Raw genomic sequence first — 24594 nt, forward strand, 5'->3', positions numbered from 1 at the left:
CACAGCCAAGGGACGTGGTGGTGGGTGCTTTCTAGAAAGTATTTTCCAGCCAAAATAGTCTCCTTTTTTTTTTTATGTATACAGCAGTTATTTTTCTTCCGTATCCAACATGTCAAACTGATGGAGTACATAAACTTTTTCTGTAATTACTGACCAATCTTGGAGTTTCACTGAACAAATATTTTATATTTGACAGTCATTATACATAGTCTAGAATAATGCCATAAAGAGGAATCACTTAATATATGCTTGAGGAGTGAGATCATGGCCTCTTAGCTATCAGCTGATGAATAAACCAAGCATTGTGTCCTCATGCCCCGTGAAACATTCCCACAGGTTTGAAGTACTGTTTGGATATGGGACTTACCGCTTTCCAAATTCAAGGCCTTTTATGTTACAGTTCAGCATAAAACTGTGGTGCCATATAGATTTGGGAAACTTGAAGTACTTTTAAATTACCTAATGGCCACGGTGATATATGTCTGAAAGGATAGAGATGTGGTAAAAAGTTTTAAATGTGTTTCATTTTTCCTACTGCAGCAGATGAGGAACAGTTCATAATCTGCTGTTACCTGAGCTGGAGTGAAGGCAGGAGCAGCATTAGCTTCCTGCAGGCATCGTCTGCCCAGTGCAGTAGCCTTAGCACATGACTGATGAGTCCAGAGAGAGCATTAAGCTACCTGAGCTATTTGATTTCTGGTATCTCAGGTAGTTTGTCAGAATGGTAGCTTGAAAATAGGATACATCCTTAAGCTTTTAGAAGTTTCAAATGATAACACTGTTTGAATTTAGTGTTCAGTAGTTGCATATAAGGTTATGACCAGCATGGATATTACAGCATGGCGCTAGCCTCAGTAATATCAGAAGCTCTGACCATTTTGAAGTAGGAAAGCTTTTAAGGAACTCCTTTGGGAAGGGTGTTATTAGCCTGCTTCCAAAACGGTTCGTTCAATGATGAGAAAACCATAGTGTGAATCATGTGGATCCAATAACTATAAGCCATCAAGTAATTTTTTTTAAAAACTATGTTGGATTAATGCAACAAATAGTGGAAGAGGAATGGTGGAAGGAGATATTGGAATTTTTTATTAAAATTAAGAAATTGATGATGGAGAAATCAGCCTGTAGGCTTTTTCTGTATATTTTCATACCACTGGAAATATCTATCAGTTGCATTTGTTTTGTGTTTTAAAAAATGGAGTATATAAATACTCAGTATTATTTCAAAATGTAATGCCTGGTATAGAAAAGCGGACAAGGCAAAAAGCTCCTATTCAAGCAATGTATATATGTATCAGTGGGGTGACCTCTGAAGTGGTGTGTCACTATCCCCCCAAAAGATCATAACTAAGAAATCGATTTCTGTCCTAATTCTAAAGTTATTCAACGTGTTCAGGTGTGGACATACAAGCAAATTATTATAACTTTTCCTCAAAATTATATGATGAAGGGAAAAAATATTGGAACTTGCTCAAAATTTTTAAAAACTGTTTGATCTCATCTGGGACTACAGACTTGTTGTGCACCAGTCTTAATTGTGCAGTTCATAGAATCACACAGTGGTTGAGGTTGGACGGGACCTCTGGAGGTCATCTGCTCCAACTCGCCTGCTCAAGCAGGGCCACCCACCGCCAGTTGCCCAGGACTATGTCCAGATAGCAAATGATGGCCTGAATTGAATGTAGCTTTTTGTCTGGGAAAAATAATAATAGGAAAGCTATTCTTGTTGTGGATTTTTCTATAATAGACTAAAGATTCTATTCTGTTCACTATTTCTTATGAAGATCAAACATAACCTAGGTAGGAAAACTACTAAATATTTTCAATCTTTATTTTAAGAATTAAGAGGTTTTTGTTGCTCTATTTTAGGAAGATTGTGCAACTCATACAAAAGATATAGCTAAACTTGTAGATTTTTAAAAATATATTGGCTATTACATTGAAAACTAACTGATAAAATTTATCCGACTGGTTTATATTGAAATGTGATAGTGAGGCTTAAAATGTGTCATTGTAGAATAAAGTTAATTTCTGACATAACACTTTTGACCTTCCTCAGTTTGTAACACTTTGATTTTCTTGCAAAAGCCTTTGTCATTGTTTTAACTTGTTTAAACACACAAGTACTCATTGGGGGGGTGATTAAAAATAAAAATTAAAAAAAGGAGCTTGGCATTATTATAGATCAAAAATATTGGAAAATAATTCTTTAGTCATTTTATACACTTAACTTGTATTGTTATATGTAAATCATGTAACTTTCTTTTCACTTTTCAAGTTAAACTTGATCCTTGCTCAAATAGACTTCATTACAAAAACTGAAATCTTAATCTTTTTACAGATTATACAAACCACATTTATATTGCGTTTTCTTTTCTTTATTTATTATACAAAATGATTATTTATGGGTTTAAACTGCCCATAAAATCAGAAGTACTGTGAAGTGGAATGGAAAATTTCATAGCTGTGTCCTGGTATGGCTGACTAAGAATGTTCGTATGGCCCTTCAAGCACTTGCAGTATGTTAGTGTCTGATAAATGGCTTCTTGTTTGTTAGATGGTCTGAAATGGTCACTCCTCAGCTTATACTTCATGATTCTATTACTGCCATTACTTTGTTAAGTAAATGGCAGGCCTCAATATATGCATTTCCGTCCTGTCAGGTTCACTTGCCATTCCTGGCAAGTGTTTATACTATCTGTATAAATAATGAAGAAATAGCATGCCTGTAGGAGGTTTTTCTGAAGTCAGTTATTAGTTGGGTAAATCTGGTGTCATAAAAGTTTGTAGAGTTATTATCTATCTAAATATTTTTAAAGGTTTTGATTGGTTTTGTTACATTACTTAAAGGTGGCAAATGCATTTGTTAAGTATTGACAGTGCACCTTGTATCAAAATGTATTAAGGCTTACAAACCTAAATTTAGGATGGTACAAGTAACAAAACTGTACTATGGCTGAGGTCAGAGATAGATAGCTATTGTCCTTATCTGAATCTGAGGGGTAACTGCATAGCCTCAGCATTTCTGTGTGATACTGGAATAAAAAGATGGTGTCATGGCAGGAGAGAGACTGCAGCTCATTTACATACCTTAAATGTTCCTGGGGAGGCTGCCTGGCACTTTATCATGTCATTCACGATGTTGACATTCTAGGTTCATGCACTAGATTAGATAGATTTAAACTGTTATATTTCATTTTTTGGAAATTAGTAGAGCATGAAGAACAATTCCTGTAGAGGAAGTATGTTTATACAGTAAATAGTATTGGAGTTATAATATGTATTTTAGCTCAGTTTCCAAAGGAAGTGAAGCTTCTATGATTCTGCCTTGCAGGCAGAAAGGTGCAGGAGAGTGTTTGTGCTATTTGTATTTACCTGTATATCTGTCCCCTCTTGCCTAATAGCTTTTGAACCTGTTGCATCATTTAAAAAAAATTGATAGAGGAGTAGTTATTTTACTGATGATCTGGTTCCTTTAAGTTTTGGGATTGTAGGTATTAAGGTTTGCATTGTAAGCTTCTGTGTGAGCTCTACTACTTGATAGAGATTACCTGTGGGAGAAAGACCTCACAAACATTTTAAGCGCATGGCCATTTCAGTTTCAATTTAAATTTTTGGTTTATTTTTTTTTTACTGTTCCTTTTTGCTTTTTTACCATACAGTATTTCACTAAATGAACTTTGGGGCATTGATACTGAATTTTTGTTTTTTAACTTTCTCACTTTATTGAAGTGAGCCCTTTCCAAGAGATTTGCTAAAATTATGAGGAGCAGAGTTCCTTTCTGTAAATCTTTAACTACATCGCAGGTACCAGGTAATCAAGCAGGAGTTTCCCTTCTGCCTTGTTATCCTGAGGTTTCTAAAGATGTGGAGTTCTTCATGGTTCTGTCTTACTCCAGCTGCTCTTTGTCTATTCTAAACATGTCTTGTTGAACCAAGCAGCTTATTTGAGTAGGTGTATGACTGTTATGTACCTCTTTGAAGTTGTTCACATTGTTGGAATTAAAATTTACCAAACCAATTTTGATCTTATGATTTCTAATATACTACTTTATTAAATGTAGTTATAATGAATATTTTTTAATTTTTGCTACAAGTGCGAACAAATTACTAGTCTTTATGAATAATTTTGTCTTTTGGGGGGGGGGAGGGAGAAAGTAAGAAGGTAGAGAGATGACTGGTTTAGGCATCTCCTCAGTTTTTCTAGTTTTGAAACCAAAACATAACTTTTATACACTTATTTGGGGAAGTAATGTTGGGATAGGGCTTGTAACAGAGGTATAGTTGTATTCTTCATTTTGGAATATCTTCTACTGTAGTGACGGTTGCCAAGCAGTGATACTGTAATAATATTTTGGTAAACAACTATCCTGCTATGTTAGGAAACAAAACAGAAAACCACCACCAAATAAGGCATATTTACATGTTTAATAATGCTTCTGTTTTGATTTTTCTATTATGCATGTGGATTAGTGTGTGTTCTCTTTATAAACCTGGTCTCCTCATACACAGTTCTTCCAGTTAATCTGTCAAAATACAAAGAGTGGGCTAATGTTTTTAGCTCTAACATAGTCTGACTTTCTCCTGGTGAAGAGAAGGTCCCCCAGAGATTGAAACATGTGCAGACCTTAATTTTCATATATTTTGACAATTAGGGAACACTTGCTGTGAACAAAAGAGCATTGAAGAAATTAATTTGATATGACACAACTGTCAAAACTTACTCAGATGTGCTCAGCTTGTCTCTTGCTTGCTACCTCCCAAAAAAATAACCCTGGCTGCTTTTCAGTTCATGGCTGGAGAGGATTTCTTTATGTCATTCTTAAATGATTAATTTTTTTAAGAACAAAATATATGAAACTCAGGTGGTAATATTTGAAAGAAGACAATAGAAATAATGTTTGTTTTAATTCCCTCACATAAGTAGGGTAAAATAATGTCACTTGTGTAAATAATTACTGACTCTTTCCTTGAATAAGTACCCTGTGCTTTTTGAATGAAAGGTAGCATTGCATGAGTCTTGGGACTCAAGCAATTATTTAAGATATCTTCCTGCAATTTAAATATTGTCATTTGATTTCATGTTTTTAAAAAAGCTTGCTAGCTTTTAGGTGAAATTTAATTTCTCACTTTATCTTGTGTAAAAGCTGATAAGAAGGAAAGATCAGGTGGTGCTGCAGCATCCATACACTGTAGTTGAATGCTGAGAGTTCCTTCAGGCTGTCTCATACTCTCTCAGCCCTGTTCTGAGCCCCAAGATTCAAAAATGCTTGCATAATTGGGTACTGTTTTGTGACTTATTAATTGCTCTCTTGGGTATATAGTTGCATGTGAGCCAGATTGGCTACTTTCCCAGCTTGCATCACTGGCAGCTGTTTTGCTTGGGGCAGATGGCTTGTAAGAGAAGCGCCCATAAATTAGGGCATTGCTACTTTTTTCAAACCATTCTGTGAGAGAGAACCTGATGCAATGATGTTTCAAAGTGTTTTTCGTACATCTTGCTAAACTTCTTTGTAAGTGTCTAAATAGCACATTTTACAGTCATCTATTTTTTAAAAGAATTTTAGGGCAGTACAGACACTACAATGTAGTCAGCATGAAGAGGTTAAATTATATCAAGAACCATTGGTGATGTATTCTATATGAAAGAAGGTTCTGAAAAAAAGAATTCATATCAGAAAGAGGAAAGAGCCTTAATACCCTTTATATAATGAGAGTAAGAGCACTTTTTAAGGGCAGTAGCTAGAGAGGAAATGGGATAGTGTGTGATAGGAAAACTTCAATGGTCTATTCAAGTGTTTTAGACTATTTGTGTGTAACATTTTTCTTCTGGACTTCGTGCTAACAGTTCCCATGTAGAAGCTTAATAGCTAAACTTTTAGTAAACTACTTGTAAGGAGTAGTATGAGACTTGTGCAATTTCCTTGTAGTTAAGAATTCTATGATCGTGCTTCTCCATCTGTATGTTGTTCATTCTGTAGGTGTACACATACTACTGCTTTGGAGACTAGAAAGTTTCTTGCATGAGCAGGATCTATGGACACACACACACACACAGCCCCCTTGCCTTTCTATGTGTCTCCACAACAGCATAAACAAAAAATCTCATCCTGGAATTGTAATTTCTTAAAACTACATAGCAATTTTAAACCAGAGCAGTTTACTACTTTTGCTGTCTGTTTATTCTTTTGTTCCTATACTGCTGTATTTTGTTAAAGCAAATTACTTTTGGTCTTTTCTAGTTTGTGGCTCAAAGATTCTTCTTTACTCTTGAACATGCCTGAGATCCTCCAGTGGATTTTAAGAACCACCTTTACTATAGAGACTGCTTCTGAAATTCATGTCTCTGTGTACATCTTTGCAATAAGGCATGCATTTGAGAAATGTGATATTTGATTTGGACTCATACTCCAGGAAATAAAGGATTATTAGAGGAAACGCCAATAATTTCCTCTAGTGAAGTCCTAAGCTTTCATGCTCTGATGGCAAGTTGGGAAGGTTTTAAATCTAAGTCAGGCTTTCTAAACCAAAGTCTGTCTGCCTTTATCGTGCTGTTATTTATAAATTGCATTTTAGTTGTTAAAACATTTAAATAGTTTAGCTTTTGTGGTTATGACAGGTGTCTGTTGATCCCCCCCACAATATTTTTAATTTTCTTGAAATGCCAGATTTTTTCATTTTACTACTAAGAGGAAATGCTGAAAAATATAATGGTGGTCTTCCTGCTCTGTTAAACTTGTTATATAATTCCTTGTTGTATGTGCAAAAGATACTGTAGGTATGTGTGTATTCTTTTCAAGGAGAGAATGAAGTTGGAATCTGAAGATAGATATGAACTATCTCTTGCTGTAATTGTTCAAATCAGAATTATTTTTAAAAATAACATTAATTTTGGGAGGATGGGTTTTCTGTGCTCCCACATAGTCCATAGAGATGAGGTGATTTAGAGCACTCCTAGTTAGGCTGCATATGACATAGTCTAGAGCAAATATCTAAAACATTCATTCACACATACTCTGTTTCAACTAAAATTAGCTTCTGTGAAAAGACCCAGACATTCTCATAAAAAAATAGGCTCTAGAGTAAACCAGTTGGTAGTTATGGGTTAGGTGCAGAAATTACTACAATCTGTTCTGTCCTATGTAAATAAAGAATAAAAATAGTCCCTTTGGGCCTAATATTTCATAACTTTGACTGTGTGTATCCTGTTTTATCTTCTGCTGTTAAAGCTTAACTTGGCTGTTCTTAATTCTTCAGTGTTAAAAGATACTTTCAGCAATCGGTGGCATAATTGAAGCACGGGAAACACAGGCAACTGCCATGACAGAGCTCCAAAGTAAGAAGGATATCCTCCTTGTTTGTATTAACCTGGAGTTAGTAATATGTCTTTAATGAGCGTTACCATTTCTGACTGATACCTGCATAACTCTCTTCACCGACTGTCGTGGTTTAACCCCAGCTGGCAACTAAGCACCACACAGCTGCTTGGTTGCTCCCCACTGGTGGGACGGGGGAGAGAATTGGAAGGGTAAAAGTGAGGAAAACTTGTGGGTTGAGATCAAGACAGTTTAATAGGTAAAGCAAAAGCTGCGTGCTCAAGCAAAGCAAAACAAGGAATTCATTCACTCCTTCCCATCCGCAGGCAGGTGTTCAGCCATCTCCAGGAAAGCAGGGCTCCATCATGCGTAACAGTTACTTGGGAAGACAAAACGCCATCACTCCAAATGTCCCCTGCTTCCCTCTTCTTCCCCCAGCTTTATATGCTGAGCATGACATCATATGGTATGGAATATCCCTTTGGTCAGTTGGGGTCAGCTGTCCCAGCTGTGTCCCCTGTCAGCTTCTTGTGCACCCCCAGCCTACTCGCTGGTGGGGTGGTGTGAGAAGCACAAAAGGCCTTTACTCTGTGTAAGCCCTGCTCAGCAATAACAAAAACATCCCTGTGTTACCAACACTGTTTCCAGCACAAATCCACAACATAGTCCCATACTAGCTACTATGCAGAAAATGAACTCTATCCCAGCCAAAACCAGCACACTGACCAAGAAAGCACCACTGCATACGTAGACCTGGAAAGACTGAAATCATAATGCTCTGAAGGAGAGAGGGGGTTGAAATAAATGCAAACTGTTGTGTGCAGGGTTTTTTTCTTGTAAAAATGTGGAAGCAGGAAAAAAAGAAACAGCAAAGGCTGTTGGTAATTTTCAGGTGAGTTGGGTTTGTTTACTTTTTTTTTTTCTCAAAATTTTAGAGATTTGTTTGTTTGTTTGTTTGTTTTTCCTGCCATCTACTTCCTACTAACTGATCTCTGGGTCAGAATCCCTGGTGATATGCATGGCAATTAGCCTATGTCTTGCTGATCTAATTGCCCTTATAGGCCAGCTGACTGTCATTGGCAACAACAAATACAAAAAAGTTAGACAGTATGAGCAGACAGATTGAAAAGACAGGATTTAAACAAACAAATAAACAAAAACAAAAAAAAGAGGGGAGACAGACAAAAAAGGTAACATAGAATAAATCATTCCTTCTTTCCACATATTTCAGACAAGGTTCTGTCAATCTATTTTTGCATTTCTGAGTTAATGGCTGCCTGACTTTAATCTTTTGTTTGAAACATTTGATCTGTAAAGTATCTTTATTTTCAGTATAATCCATGACACATAAACTTACATGTCAGTGATTTTCTTTCCAAATCCACTAGCATAAATAGAACTTTTTCTATACAAAATTTGTTTATTTCTGTCTTAAATACAGATTAGTTGCTATAATATAGTTGGAGTGAAGAGACAAATATTCTGTATCTACTTACCACTGTTTTCAGGGGAATAAGATATTGGTTATTTTGGTTATCCTTACTTCAAAACATTCCCACTTGAATATGAGAATTAAAGTAGTTTAACCTTACATTATGCTATTTGCACTTGGGCAAAGAAAATGCTGTAGTGATAGACATGATGAAATCTAGCATGGTTCAAAAGAATAAATACCTTTCACTTGAAGATTTACTGTTTGCCACTTTACCTATCATATGACCATCTTTATTTAAAAGGACATGTAAACTTATGTTTAAAAACTGTTCTTTCAGGTTATTTGATCCAGTACAGTGGAATGTGCTCATATGATCATCAGCCATCACCATTAAATTAAAAAATAAGCCATTATGTAGATAGAGCAGATCATGGACTTTTGTATGACAATCTGAGCAGTCTGGAAAATGCATTTAAAATATTAAATAATCCTTTTGACAGAAAATAGCAAGTTAAGGAATGGTAATTTAGAATCTCACCAGAGTATTAGTCCTTCCTTATTTCTCTTTTCCCCTCCCTCAAGCTGCTGCTCATCTAGTTTCTCTCCAAGCAGTAATAGTAAAATTATTGGAGGATGAAGAATGGGGAAAGAACTGAACTTGTTTTTATTTAGGACTGTAATTAGTAATAAACACCTTTTAATTTAAAATTTCAAATACAGCTTCTGAAGATCACTAGGTAGTTTTAAGGAAAGCGCTAATCTCCTCAAGAATTCTTACACATCTTTTCTGAATGTGGGTTCTTTTAAGCTATTCGGTGATATAATGTTCTGTTTAGAGGTCTATACCTTTTGCCTTTTAAAGCAGGTATAGTTACGGTTGTGACAGTGCCTGTCATCTTCAGATTAGACTTGCAATTCACTCTGATCTTCAAAAAGTAGGTTCTAATTGGATGTGCTGATAATAGATTCATCAATGTTTTTGTTTAGTTAAGTATAATTGTAAGCAAGTTCTCAGCTTTATTGGCTTGCTGTCTGCAGCTTGGTTCAGCTTTGTGTTTATTTTAATATTCGATGTTGCATTCTATTACTTGGAGATCTGTGCTGCTGGAAGTGTTGCTCTTCTCCTTATTTGTCACTATTGAACCTTCCCGATTATTTTTAGTTAGCAGCATGATATTCACATTTTGAAAGTGTAAAGAGAAATAAAGTTGAGATGCATTAAATGAAAAAGCAAAAGTTCTGTAGCTTACTTCTTCAATGGATTTTCTGAGCATTATGCAAGATGATGTTTTAGTGTGTTTCTCCATTTATTTTGCTGTGTTACTTAATTTGCTGATGCTCTTGTATGACAGAGATGATAATACTGTTAGTGCAATTATATGTTTTAAGAAACTTTCATAATGTGACTAATTACTTTATATACCCATTTCTGTAGAGTTTGTATGTATATACATATATAAGTATAAACATGTATATACATAGACATATGTGTATATTTATATAAAAATATAAGAAGTCTGAAAAGGAAATGTAATAGAGGTTTTCCAAGCTCTTTGATCTGTCCTGTATTTAAGTTTTGAATAAGGTACATACTTAGTTATTGGTGGAGGATCATTACTTAGTTAATGATCTATTGCTAGATCATTAGTGTCAATTCTGCAAAAGGAACAAATGAATTAAGTCATATTTGACCCATAATATAAACAAATCTGGTGGATAGTGTATATATATATATATTTTTTTTTTTAAACTATATTTCCTTTAAAGGGAATGACTGGGTTATGTGGAACTCTCTGGAGGGAGTAGGAGCGTGCTGCTGCCCTCGGGAGCATATTGGGTGGGGGGAAGAGAAGAAGCTTCCAGACTACAAGAGTGGAGGAAGAATGACATTTACAGAAAGTAGCTGGAGACCTGTAGTTCAAAGACAGAGATGGATGAGAGGAGCAACTCCATAACCAGGCCTCAGAAGGAAACTTCCCAAGGGTGCAAAAGGATAGTACAGTTTGCTGCAACTAGGAAAATTGCTAAGATGCGTCCATTTTTATAATTACTCATTTTACTTTAATTGGAGATTATATCAAATTGGTCCACTCAGCCCAGGGTTTTTATCTTTAATAATAGTCAGTAGCAGCATTTGTTTCAGAAGTGGGTTTTTCCCCCTCTGGAGTTCTCTGCCATGTTTTGTCAAATTGCAGTTTGGGCCATCCTTAGCTAGAGGGTATGTCTGGGCTGTGGTGAGTAGCCATGGATTGATCAGTCTCTGGGAACTTTTTTTAGCATCTTTGGTTACATTTAGTTTCTGTAAAAACCTGCAGCAATGACTGCAATAATTGAATTATGTAGTGTGTGAGAAATACCTCCTTTGGCTTGTTTTAAGCCTGCTGCCAGATGATCTAATTACATGGCCCTCATTTGTGTGCTTGTGAACAGTACTGACTAACCATTCTGTATTTACCTTCTCCATAACATTGGTAACTATAGAGCGTTGTTATAACCCTCTGTTTTCCTCACACTTGAGAGACCCCAGTCTGTGTAGCTCCTTACAGTATAAGCTGCTCCATATCTTTGATTTCTCTTATTAGCCTGTCCTTTTTTTATTTTTTTCTATACTTCCATATCTACATGCAGTACTCAGACTGTGGGTGTAGCACGGATTTATGCAGTGATGCTGTTTTTTCTCTATTGTTTGGTGTTCCTTTTCTAATATTTCATTTAACATCTTTGAGAACTGGGATATTGCAAATGACTTCAAGGTCTCTTTCCTGCTTGCTATTGATGTAGTATGAGCCCAGCTTTCTATATAAATATTTTAAAATTTATTTTTGTTCTCAGCATTTACTCATTAGTTAGTACTGAATTTCAGCAATGTCTTATTGCCTATTTACTCACTATATTAAGAACTTTTGTTGCTTTTTCACAATCAACTCTATTTTTTACTATCCTCAGGAATTTTGTGTCATCAGTGCATGTTGACACTTCAGATTTCTATTGCCTTCTCAATTCATTTTCAGTGGGTTGATTAAGATAGATGCCACCTTGAATCTTTTGAGGAAGTCTCTATTGGCAATTTTTTTCTTTTTGTGAACTTTCTACTCTTGTTCTTTACTTTCTGTGTTTTAACAAATTGCTAATCCAGAGGAGAGCCATCCCTTGCTTCCCATGTAAATGTGATTTCTTCAGGACCATTAAGGGGAGACCATGTCAAAGTTTTTGTTGTTGTTTTGTTTTGTTTTTAAACAAAGTACACTGGCTGACTTGTTCATTTTTATTGGTGTGTGCAGTCTGTTTCAAAGAGTCCAGTAGATTTGTTGGGCATTGTATCCATGTATGAAAATCCTACTGATTTTTGTCAATGTTTCATTTAAATGATACATCTATAAAGTCATTTTATGGGGTTGCTCCTCCCCCCGTTTTTGTCCATTTCCTCTGACAGTTTCCCCACATTCTTCTGGATCTCTTTAAAAGCTGATGTTATAGCTACTAGTTTCTAGTCCTGTGGTACAAGACACAACTTGTGATTGGTTATACCACATTGTATAATTTTACTCCTTTGAAGGTTACTATAATAAAATCTTATCTTTCATGTGTTGGATCAGGCATGATTAAATATTTGATTATTTATTTTGGCCAGTCTATCTTCTGGTTTAGTTTGTATGTGCTTTGCAAGGGTATTTGATTAATATATACATTTTGAATGTCATAAGTTAACTGGTACATTAAAAATACTCAAATAGAGAAAAAATTCTATTTGCTACATTTCATTGTGAAGATTGTAATTAAATGCTGTAGAAGATGTTATATGTATTGATTTTAGAATGAAATCTATAATTCCTGTAATAGAAACACCCTTTGTTTTTAAAGCATAAGGTGTATAGCTTTCAGTTAAAAAGAAAAAAAAAAAAGAATAACTATACAACTATTTGCCTTTTTTGTAAATATTATGAGGGTTTTTTTAAATGGAATAGCCAATTACAATGGTCTGGTAGGTGTTGTAAAAGCTTTTATGCTTGCCTCATTGGGACAGTATTTTTCTAGCCAGATACTGCTGGGAATCTTGGCATCCCATAGTTTTTCTATGGCTAGTGTTAGTTTTAAATCCTAGGTATTTTCCCCTTTTCTGTTTTAAAAAAAAAAAAAAAAGCCAAAACATATGCAAATTCTAGGAGATGCTAGTGGACAGTTGAATTTGTTGATAAGAACATAGAATTAGACACAGATGAGTGTAGACTTGTTTTTGTTAGGTTCATCTCATTAATAGCTATTTGAAAACATAGTCTGAAAGAGACTTAATAGCAAACGTGTGAAAGGCTATTAGAAAAAGGCTGAGAAATTAAAAAATTAGTGGTGTTCCCCAAGGAAAATTTACTTTGCATGCATTTATAATATTTGATGGATTTATTGGGCATGCTACACTGCAACTTTATTGTAAATAATACTTGTCCCAAATGGCAAATGATATTCTCACTGCCAGTGTTGTTCTCTGTAGGCATTTATGTAACTTTCACTATTGCGATGATTTTGCTAAAAATGTCTTGCAGTTTAAAAGAACATCCCAATACTTTTCTGCTTGTATAGAAAAGGCTGGTGAGCTATTCTTATTATCTTACAATCACTGTAAGACACTTGACCCATCTTGACCTCCTTCTTTCATCTTAGTTTCTCCATCTGAGTCATGCTACCAAAATTAAAGAAAAAAAAATATCATGTTAAGTCTGGGTTTATTTTTAAGATCAACTCAACCTGATATATCACAAGGTTTGATTTTTTTTTTTGGGGGGGGTGGCGGAAGGGAGGTGGTGGTGTGTGTACCAGTTTCACTCATCAAAATAGTAGGAAAACCTATTATAGAAACCAAAGTCAGTAGGTTACTTAGAACAAGGAACAAGTCAACTTCACTGTTTTTCACAATTCTCTTTTGTGCTAGAATTTCGTACACCTGTATTCAGAAATCTATGCAATAAGAATGTTGTACGTAACTGTAACTTGTGCTCTATGAACAGTGTAGTAAAGTGGATTAGAGAGTAAGTCAAAACACTGGAGTGAAAACATGCTTTTGGTTATGATATTCCATTACCTTTGCATATAATAGGTTATACAGTTATGTCTTCAAGTGTGGGAGAGTACTGTGATAGTTTGAACAGCAGAATGGAACGTAATTTATGAAAAGGCCAATAAAGAAAAGAACCTCTAGTTTTGGAGATGTTGATTGTGGGACAAAGATGACTTTTCTTTCCTGGAAGTGTACATTTAGTTACCATATTAGCAGAGTGTGAAATTCAGCTCACATCTACATAAAGTGAATCAATTTCAGGAGGATGTGCTATTAAATGTTATAAAACCCATAGCATTTCACAATGACTTCTGGAGTTTTAGGGTGTTGGGGATTCTTCCCTCTTTTAACTGAAATCTGAGCTTGTTCATCCCTCAATCTTTTCACAGAGAACTTTTTCACAACAAGATTAGTAACTGGTAACAACTGCCAGAGGTGTCTGACTGCATACTCTCTTCCTAGATGGATGAGTTTATCATGAGGCAAGGTGGAACGGTGTATGTGGCCCTCCCTGTACTGCTAGTGATGATTCCTTTGTTCACTTTGCACATGCAAGAAGTGCATGACATAAACAGCTATCTATGCAAGACTTGCCGTTTGGGGGACAAAGTGGATCTCCCCAAGTAGTTTTATTTAATCTAGTCATCAACTAATGTTACAACAAGTGGGGAGGCATCATTGTTCTTTCTTTCTCATTTAGAACAGCATCACAGCATTACTACATGGAAAAAAATTTTTACGTTCTTTCAGATCTGCTGCTGTTTGAGTTTTTTCTCAGCTGCTTACAAAGCTGCCAACTAAAGTACTACTTAACATGAATACATTAGAGAAAAGTAAATTGGCACTTTCTGTAGAATGCAGCAATTTGCATTCCCTTGTTCTTCTCTGACAGCAATCTGTATTACATTCTTCAGAGTTTCAATATTTTTTCTCCCAAGAGATCTCATCTTGTATTTCCTGGCACTTCAACCAGAAACTTGTCCATTAAGATTTTTTTTTTTTTAATACTGATTTAACTTTCACTAACAAAAATGCTCTTGTAATCAGACTCATAATTATACTCTCTCATCTGTTTTTAAATTATTGCTTTTAATTCTTTAGCTTGAGCAACTGAGAATTTAGTTAGTTCAATCCCCGTGTATAACTTCCAACCACAGCACTGCAGCAATATTTGCTTTCCTTTATGACATAATATCTTCTTTGGCTTCTTAACCATTTTCTTTCAGCTTACTTCCCTAACTTCAGTTCCTCTGTTTCTTTTTGGGTCATCATCAAGTTATTGAAAGAAAACAACACTGATTTGTGTAAAGCTTGAACATTGTGACAATTTTGTAAATAAAAAACCTTAAGACAACAATTAATGCAATCAAATAAAAAAAGTGGCGGTGTTCAGTGAATTAGAGGTTTTGTTACTCTGAAGGTGCTGTGTGTCTGAATGAACTAGCCTGGGGGATTTGAAAATACATCCTCATAGTCTGGAAAAAATTGTGTCTTGTGCCTTAAGTTAGCTGGAGAACAACTATAAGCTTTTGCAAAAACAAATCGTTCAGTGGGTAGGCTGCATGAAAGTGTTGCTGATCGTTTGCTTCTTCACTGTACAAATTCGGCGTTGACAGATTCAGAATGAAAGGGAACTTTGCATAATCTGTATTTAACTTGTGAAATGCCTTTGTGTATGATATTGGATCAGTCAGAACTTTACGTGGATTCTGAAAAGATGATCAGAGAAATGCAAAGGTGAAAAATCTATTGACCTGTGTAATATACAAAGGCATACAACATATGGCTGCTTGAGCTGTGTTGCTGAGGCTGAAAGAATATTCTGAGAATTAACACTGCTTACTTCGGAATATTCTTATCTTGAGGTGGCTGCTGTTGTCAGTGGCAAGATACTGGACTAGATGATCATTTGGTCTAATTCATTTTATGTGAACCGTTCTCACATTCATATTAATTTTTGGCTGAGAGAGTTGTACAGCTTAATTTTATGCTGCTTGTTTTAGAGGGGGACTTGGGGGGAGAGGAGAAGTGTAAGTATTTTTATGAGATTTTAAAAAGAAAGTTGTGATAACAATCTTTGTGAAAAATTCAGTATCTCCTTTTCTTCAGCTCCGTGCCAAAAAAAGAAAAAACTTGTGGTCATATGAAATAGTTTCTCTTTGTTTGCCGAAAAGAAAAAGATCTGAGATTCATTCCTATATCTCTAGTGTAATAGGTGGAAAAACCCCACTTGATTGAAAAATTTAAGTCAATAGAGGGGGAAATCGCTTCATCTCTAGTAAGTGTTTTTAGTTACTGCATTAAGAACATATCAGCATACAGTAAAATGCTTCAGCAGAAGATTTGTGCATGTCCTTCTATTGCAGAAAGATAAAATTTAAGGTTGCTCTCTCCCTCGGTCCCAACACGATACATTAAGAGTGTGTCAACACAGCAGTAAAGGCTTTTACTATGTATAATTGTAAAATAATGCCAATAGGTAAATGTGAAAAGGAAGTTTTGGGAGCAATTTCTAGGTTTTGCTTTTTGTAAAATAAACACAACTTCAGAAAATGGTTTTAGGTTTTGGATGACACTAAAAGAAGTACAGAATGCCAGAACACTGAAGCAACCCTACCAGATCAGAGCAGTAATCCACCTAGCACCACTTCTTTTCTTTGATGGTGATTAGAACCACATGCTCTAAAGGAAAATGCTTATAATGGGCAATTAAAGGATCTGCACATAGCAGGCTTTTTTCCTCTGCCCTCCCTCCCCCAGTTGCCATAAATTACCGGTTGGCCTTTACTCTGACGTGCAAGTCTGACAAAACCTAGAAGGAACAGGAAATTACCTAAGTGTGGTTTTAGCCAGTTTTTTTCATTACCTACATAAGAAGAAAAAAAAACACCCTACTTTCCCTTGATAGACAACACACCTCTTAGAACCTTTTTGAAACATTTGAAGATTTTAAAAAATATTAAGAAGATCACAGCAAACATAACAAGCAATAAGAAAACTGAAAACTTTCTGCAGCAGACAAAGTAGAAGCTGACCTGCTGATACTCCTGGTTACAAAAGCAGAAGTAGCATGTCTTTTTAAAATCAAACAAACGAAACAAACACATAAAAAAGAAACAAAAACCCAACCAAACAAAAAAATATTTTTCCACTTGCAGGGAGTAATATTAACTTTAAAAGCCTGCTGAAGGCTTGTTTGAAACTTCAGCATAACAGTGGAGCATTTTTCCTCTGTTTTTATATCTGTGCTGAGGACAAAGTTACTGAAAACAGTAACAAAACATGTGAAGACTCTAAAGTGACTTGTTAAAGTTTACTTAGGTGCAGCTCTTGTCGAAGATTTGTATTTGCAGGGAAGATCAGAATACTGTGGGGTCTGGTGAAAACATGGTGGCCAGACACCTGTATGTTCCAGTGTTGTTCTTACATGTCCAGCCAAATATGTTGCAGGTACTATTTAATGTATAGAATAGTATTTACTAAAGCAATTAAGTAGAAGCAAGTCTCTTTCCATTGAAGGAAGATTTTAGACTTCTTAAAAAAGTGAAGATAATGCCTTTTATGAAAGAGTTCAGGAGAGTCAACGATGGAGTCTAGGATAGGGGATATGACTGTTTCCTTCAGTACATGTATCCAAACCTCAGAACCATGAAAGCACACTCAGTTTCTGTTCAAAGATTGTGGCTATCTGAAGACTTCACAGCCTATTAGCCATTTTACATCCTTAGATAAATAAATTGTATAGAGTCAGGAAGTGATATGTTTTAGGATTCCAAAAATATCCTAGTTTTTTCCATTTATTTTCCCATTTATTTTCATGGGAAGGTTTAGTGGGTGGAGAAATATCATCATGATTCTAAATGCCTTAAGTATCATATTGAATGCTTTTCCAAGTGCTGTATTTTGTCTTGATTACAATAATCTACTCAAGTGGCTGTTGTTTTGGCCTGCAAGATTTCACAATAGAACATTGTTTGTGTTATTTAAATAGCGCTACCTCTACTTTGACAGAATCATTCTTTGGTGGTATCACCTTTAGTCTCATACTGAATACAACTTAACTACTTAATAACATACTGTTTTTCAAAATTTACCTTTTCTACACAGAGAGGGAAAAAATCCAAATAAATAAATAAAACAGGACTTCTAGGTTGTATACTGCTGTTTGTTTTGTATCATTAAATTACATGGGTTGAAAAAGCTAATTGATTGTAAGCTGTTACAAAAGACTAATTTAGAAATAAAAGCAATGAATCTAGCATAAGTCTTGTTTGAAAGGCAGCCATGAAAAGAAATGGATATGTAATGTAACCTTTTTCATATTTTACAATAATTAGTTTCTCATCTGGTTGTAGAATTTTGCTTTTGAATGAGGCGATTTTTTTATAGAGTTGATTTCTGAATCAAGTTGCTATGGTGTTGGTTTCATTGTTTAGTTAATTCTATGCTTGGTTGCCATGGAAATACTTATTTACTGAGCTAAAGCCTAATGGTGTCAAACAGATGCTACTAGCAACTAGGAATCTTATATTTGATCAATGAAAGACTCGGTCAGAGATAGAAACTCATTTTTGTACTCATTTTTTCTCCATTAAAATTTTGGAGCATGGAATGTGAATGGGTGGTGTCAAGTAGGACAAGTTTTCTTTTCTTAACAAGCATTAAAGCACACACTGAATTTCCTGAATAGTATCGTCATTGAAACTAAAACTTCCCACTTACCTCGTTTAGGCAATCAAACAGCAATGTTACAAATCTTAACATTGTGTATGGCGTTAGATGGTGTGCACATTTCAGCTTAGGGTATGGAGCGTATGTATTAGTTATATTCTAGTTTTAAAATTGATTTTTAGATTTCTAAGCTCTGAAACATTTTTTGTAGCTGTGTATTTTAAATCTCTGTAAGTATGAATATTGTCCTTAGTATAACTTTGCACAAACACAAGTAATTCTTGAGTAGCTAAGATGATATGATTTTGTATTTTATAAGTTAAATTATTCTGAAAATATTGTTACACAGTTATCTAGCCAAATATAGTTTGAGTTGAGCATTAGAGTTTTTAAAAAAATTGTTTAAAAATGCTTATTGTACTTTTATAGTAATTTTTGTGGTTTATAACTTGGGAAGAATAAAACCCATAGGCTTTTAATTGCACTTAAACCTTTAGAAGTTTAAAATACTCCTCCAAACATGACTTTAGCCAAATGGAGCTGTGGCATTCATGCAAAGAAGATCCAAAAGCTCTATTAGGGAAGGCCTTTATTACTGTTACCTTGTGTACTTTTTTAACAAATGTTTCTGATGTTGCTAACAACACGTGCTTTGCAAAAGTGCCATCCTTAAGTTTACGTAATTCTTGGGTTGATATTCAACAATCAGGGCCTTTGCCTTTTTTTTTTTTTTTCCCCAGTGAATAGATGAATTACAAATAGTGTCAGATAAGTTGATTCTGAAATTTTTCTGTTCAAATTGCATGGCAATTCCTCTGGACTATATGGAAATACTGTTTTAATTGTTTGAGAAAATATAAACAAAGGGTAATATCTGATGCCTACTGTCAATTTTCCTGCATATTTCCAGCAAGTGATATGTATTTAAAATCTCCTTAGATTTGACTAAACATCCACAGAACTGAATATAGCATTCATTCTTCAGAATACCAACTCTGTGGAGAATTTGTTGAGCTTTAACAACTTTTTTAGCCTTTAAAATAAATGGATTCCCAGTGATATAAATTCCCTCTGTTCATACCCTTAGCCTGTTTTGAGTGACATGTTTCAGTTTGGCCTAAACCCATCACTGGCTGTTGGCGGCCAAATTGGAAAAGGTCACTTGTACTTAAAGGGTTTTTGTAGGCTGGCTTGTCTTCTTTTAACTGTGTTGAAATTTATTTCATAGGCTAAATAGATTCAATTATTATAGTTAAACATAATACAGTCCCTGACTGCTAAAGAACAAGGCATAGTACTGTGTTACATGTGGGTTTTTGTTTTCTCTTTTATTAACTGTCCTTCAAAACCCTGATCAGCTTGACAGGCAATTGTATAAAGCTAGGAAAGTGTGATCATTGCTCTTTGGATGGAGTGGGAAACTCTGGGGTTAGTCAGGCTGATATGAGAACTTCTCCTCCAAGCTGACTGGTAATTTGGTATAGATGGCTATGGGGGGAGGGTTATACAGTTCTCACCTTTCAGAAGTTCATCTGCAATATCAGAGCCCACTGCACTTTTATTTTCAGAGGAGCTCCCAGATGTGTGATTGCTGTGATGTTAGCACTGACAATGGATGCTCAAAAGCCAAAGTGTGTGAGTTGCTAAGCAGAAGTTTAAGTTGTAGCTTGGAACTTTTATGACTCAAGTCCCTCCTAGATCAGGTGTTTCTTGGTGGAGGAGGTGAGGAAGAATGTTATGTGCAATGGATTACAAAATCTTAGTATTACAGAGTACAGATCTTTCTGCAGCAAGTCTTACGGTTGCAAAATCAAAAATTGCTGAGGCTCTGCCTAAGACCTATTTTAAGGTCTGTTGGTCTGTTTACGTTAAGTCAAAATAAGCTGTGTCCTTTTTACTCCTGTTGTAAGACTAATGCAACTCTGGGAATACTTTGTAACTTTTATTGATGAACCACAGTAATTAATTGAAGCTTTGACCGCCAAACTCTCAACAAAAATAATGCCAAAAATGCTGCTTTTCTAGTGTTCCAGATTTAACTTGCATGGCATGGAGTTAGGCTAACTAAAATAAATCTGGTCAGTAGTGAGAAACAAAGTAGTTTTCTTACAGTTAGTTTCTGAATAGAATGGTAAGGAGTAAATTCTTCTTTGAACAGAGAAGTTCTTGTGAAGAAGCAGAATTTATCAGCTGTTAACCTTTAAAACTGTCACCCCCTTGTCCTTCAAACCATTTCAATTCTGCAGAAGGTCCGTTTAAAGAATATGCTGCTGGTTTCTGTTCCTTTCTCCCGAAATTGTTTTTGTGGGGGAGGCTTTCTGGATTTGAGTGCCATCTTGTGGTGTGTTGTAAGCATCTAAGGAAAGGTCGTAACTCCCCTTTCTTTATTAACGTGTAAGGATTTGATTAGTATAGAGAAGTACCAAGTTGTATTTACCATGGAAAAATATTCATTGTACAGTGATCTGCATTTTTTCCATTGTGCTTAGTAGAAGAGATTGCTACTTTGTGCCTAAAATTTTCTTCAGCTCATTTTAATTACTTCAATGTGTGACACATGGCATGAGCCCTGAAAATTTTACAGCTAATTTAGACTATGGTAGCCTGCTAGCTGTGTTAATATACTACAGCTGTCTTCTGTCAGGAGGTATGATTTCTAATTAATGGTGATGTATAGTGAATTAAAAAAAAAATAATCTGTTGGCAACATACAGGTAAGCCTAAGTTCTCTTTATTTCAAAACTGTTTTAGTTTCTTTGCTGTAAAATTGGTATTAGTGGAGAAGCTTAAATCTTCTGGTTTAAATGACAACAGAAAATTTCCAATCATGAATCCAAGCTGCGAAATTTTTCATTTAAATAAAATTGTGTATAAAATGGTGCCCTGCCATTTAAAATATCAAACCATTATTTGCATTGGAAGTAGATTTTGCATGAGCTGTGCACATTGTTTTACCTTGTGTATACTGGGTAAGTATGGGACACAAGATATAGCAGTAACACTTTCCATTGTCTATTTTCTGCCTCTGCAACTTTGAGCCTATTTCTTTGCTATAGCAGGGCTAAACTCAAAATAAAGGTTTTGAATTTTTTTAGTTGTATAGATTGACGCCCAAAATTACAACAGTATGGCTTATGTGAGCACGTGTGTGTACATACATGTACACAAAAGCTCCCAGTGGCTTAAAGGATTAATAAAGGAGGTTGCATCAGTAAAAGTAGTTGCAGTTAAAAGTTTGGTACAGAAATGTTCTGGAGTTAGCAAGAGCATAGGTATTTTATTAAGATCTCATTTACAACAAATAAATAAAATCAGGTAACATACCATGTATTTAAAAGAAAAATAAAATATTAGAAGAGCTGGGGGAAAGGAAACCTCTTTTATGTCCCCTAATGGAGGTTGCAAGATTGCAAGCAAGCTGACGTGACTCCATGGACCAGTAATATCAAAGGTTGCTAATACAACTAACAAAACTCATGTGGACATCTGATCTTTGCTGCTGGTTGAGTCAAAAGTCAATGAAGCAGATTAATGCAGTCTCTGTGTCCAAGCTTAGGAGGACAGAATGAAACCAAAAGATTTACCTATATTTAATACAGTAAATAAATGTCCATCTGGAAAGAGAAACCTGAGAATGAAGAAAAAAAAAAAAAAACCAACCTGCCCCAATGGACAACTAATTCCACTTTGTTGTGGAAGAAAAACCCCTTCATCTTTACAATGATCATGCTAAAACCAAATGCATCATGCAAAATTGGTATGGCCAGATAATGTTGGTCATTATCTTAATGCTTGTCTAACAGTCATCTCATATGCCCAGTTTAAAAAAAAAAAAAAAAGGTGAATGAGGAGATAGTAGCTAGATTAATCACTTAAAACCAAAAAAAGTCAAATTCTTAAATTCTTAATTCCTGATTTAGATCTACTTGCTTTATACAATATGACTTTCTGATACAGCAATAACTTACTCCCAGTTTAAGCACATGCCTAATGATAGACCTCTTCACTTTCATAGCAAGTGGGTGTCATAACTATTAACTTTAAACATGGTTTAATGGTATCTCTATGAAGATAACAGAAGAGAAAAAGAGCCTTTAAGTGCCGCCCTTGCCTGGGTGCTGCTGACACGTCAGCCTGTGTTTCTTTATTGACACTTTCTGCACCTTCTGCTCGACAAGTGCCAGCCTGGAACATTGTGTTTTCTCCACGAAAGAGTTGTTAGTCTTAGAAGAACAAAACAAAACATAGTTCTCACCTATAAAAATAAGCAGAAAAACTTACAGGACTGCAGAATATGAACTACCAGGTAGGGTATTTGCACTTTATTTGTGCTCTGTAGCTACAGAAAAGAGGAAAAAAAGGGGTTATATTTATATTTGTTTAATTTGTGAATGCATGTTGTGCAAATTAATTCATTTATCAAGAATAATTAGAACCTGTCAAGAAGTTGCGAAGACTGAACGCTTTTGAAACAAAACAGACATCTGAATTTCATTTCTTTTATGTTGTTTTTATTTTTTGTCAGTATAGAAGAAAAAATAAGTGACTGCTGTTGACGTACTTGAAGCTGATAGTATCTTCAGATTGTGTTGCTGACGTTCTTTTGTGGGTTTGGTGGGTTTTGTGAAGCTATTCAGAACATGTAGATTTGTAACCATATTCAAGCAAAACCTAACAAAACCTCCTGCAAGAAAATGCTTTTAAAATTACCAATTTTTAACCTGAGATATTTGGGACCTTTTTGCCTTTTTAAAAAATAAATGATGTTAATGTAGTGCTTTCTGCACTGTGTTTACAAAATTGCTACTGTTTGAATGGTACTGGAAAGAAAAAAATAATATATATTGGAGGTTTTAGGATTGATTTGCTTTTATAAGTTGAGGTGAATAGAAGCAGGCAAGCACTGTGACCACCTGATTTAGTGTACATGTTAAATGATTTATAAACAATCCAGAAATATAGAAATAAAGCCATATATTTATTCTGTCATCAAGAGATCTCTGTTGCATGCAATTTTTTCAAACTCTTCTTTAGGACTTTTACTAGGGTAGCATTAACTGAGAAAATGGCATAAGTTACATATAAAAACATGAAGGGAGAAGCATTTCATATTACATCACATAATCAAGATTTATTCTGTTGTTGTTTTTCAGCATTAGCAAATCACCTATTACTCTTCTTTTTCCTTTTTTTTTTTTCTTTACAGATGATACTTTGGGATTGGGATTTGAAGCAATGGTATAAACCCTATTACCAGGTCAGTGTATTGTGAGTCTAATTATTATTTTGTGAAATGTGATTGAGTAGAGAGTTCACTGTGAACTGTCAGATTTCAGTTTTTCTGTTGATGTTTTATTTACCTAAGTTGTCCTAGTATATTCTAGCTGTATGTAGCAGAGGCTTGATATTTAGCAGTTCTGACCAAGTTGATAGGGATCTACTTTCTGCGGGGTATATGAGAACAGTCTCAAACCTAACTAAGATGGGAGTGGGTTTTTTTGAAATATCCATTAGCATAACATTAGGGAGTGATTTCCCAGCAATGTCACCAAAGTCTGGTCTACCAGGTTCTCGCCTTTTTTTCTTGATTGCTTGTTTCTCCCCCTCTCTCTTCTATCAGCGGTGGCATCTAATCAGCTATTGCTGTTCCTGTTCAGAGAATTATGCCAAATAAAAACTAATCACTCTTTTGACAGAATTGTTAGGATTTGTTTCAGTAGAATCAAGGTTAATAAAAGTAATGAGGCTGTGGAAATTGCACCTCTATAAGGGGCTTACCACAGTTTGGCCACTAAAATTTCTGTTGATATTATTGGAAGAGATAGAATACTAAGTTTAATTCTGAGACAAAGTAGTGAAAAATTGAGATTAAAAAATTTGCACCAGATCTTTATTTTAAATAGAGAAAAATAAACTGAAAGCTAATGTTGAATTCTGAAATATTTTTTATTGTGTGAAAAAAAACCCTGCAAAAATTGGTGTCTGAATATGTCTATATGTATATATTTTCTTTAAAAGAAAAATAAATTGCATTGGTTTTTTTAAATTTTTTAAATTTGCAATGGATAAGATGCTTATTTAAAACTTAGAATACTGTGAAATGTTTTGACATGTTAATAGTT

General features: G+C 35.0%; 1 protein-coding gene across 2 annotated transcripts in view; it reads left to right on the forward strand.

Moving 5' to 3' along the window:
• PDE3B (phosphodiesterase 3B) overlaps window positions 1–24594 on the forward strand; it is a 90036-nt gene that overhangs the window by 40423 nt on the left and 25019 nt on the right. For both annotated transcript variants that reach the window (XM_072864667.1, XM_072864666.1), the window contains exon 2: window positions 23679–23729. In XM_072864667.1, the coding sequence (XP_072720768.1) occupies window positions 23679–23729 (51 nt within the window). The remainder of the gene's footprint in view (window positions 1–23678; window positions 23730–24594) is intronic.

This window comes from Ciconia boyciana, chromosome 6, assembly GCF_034638445.1.
Source record: "Ciconia boyciana chromosome 6, ASM3463844v1, whole genome shotgun sequence".
Lineage (NCBI taxonomy): Eukaryota > Metazoa > Chordata > Aves > Ciconiiformes > Ciconiidae > Ciconia > Ciconia boyciana.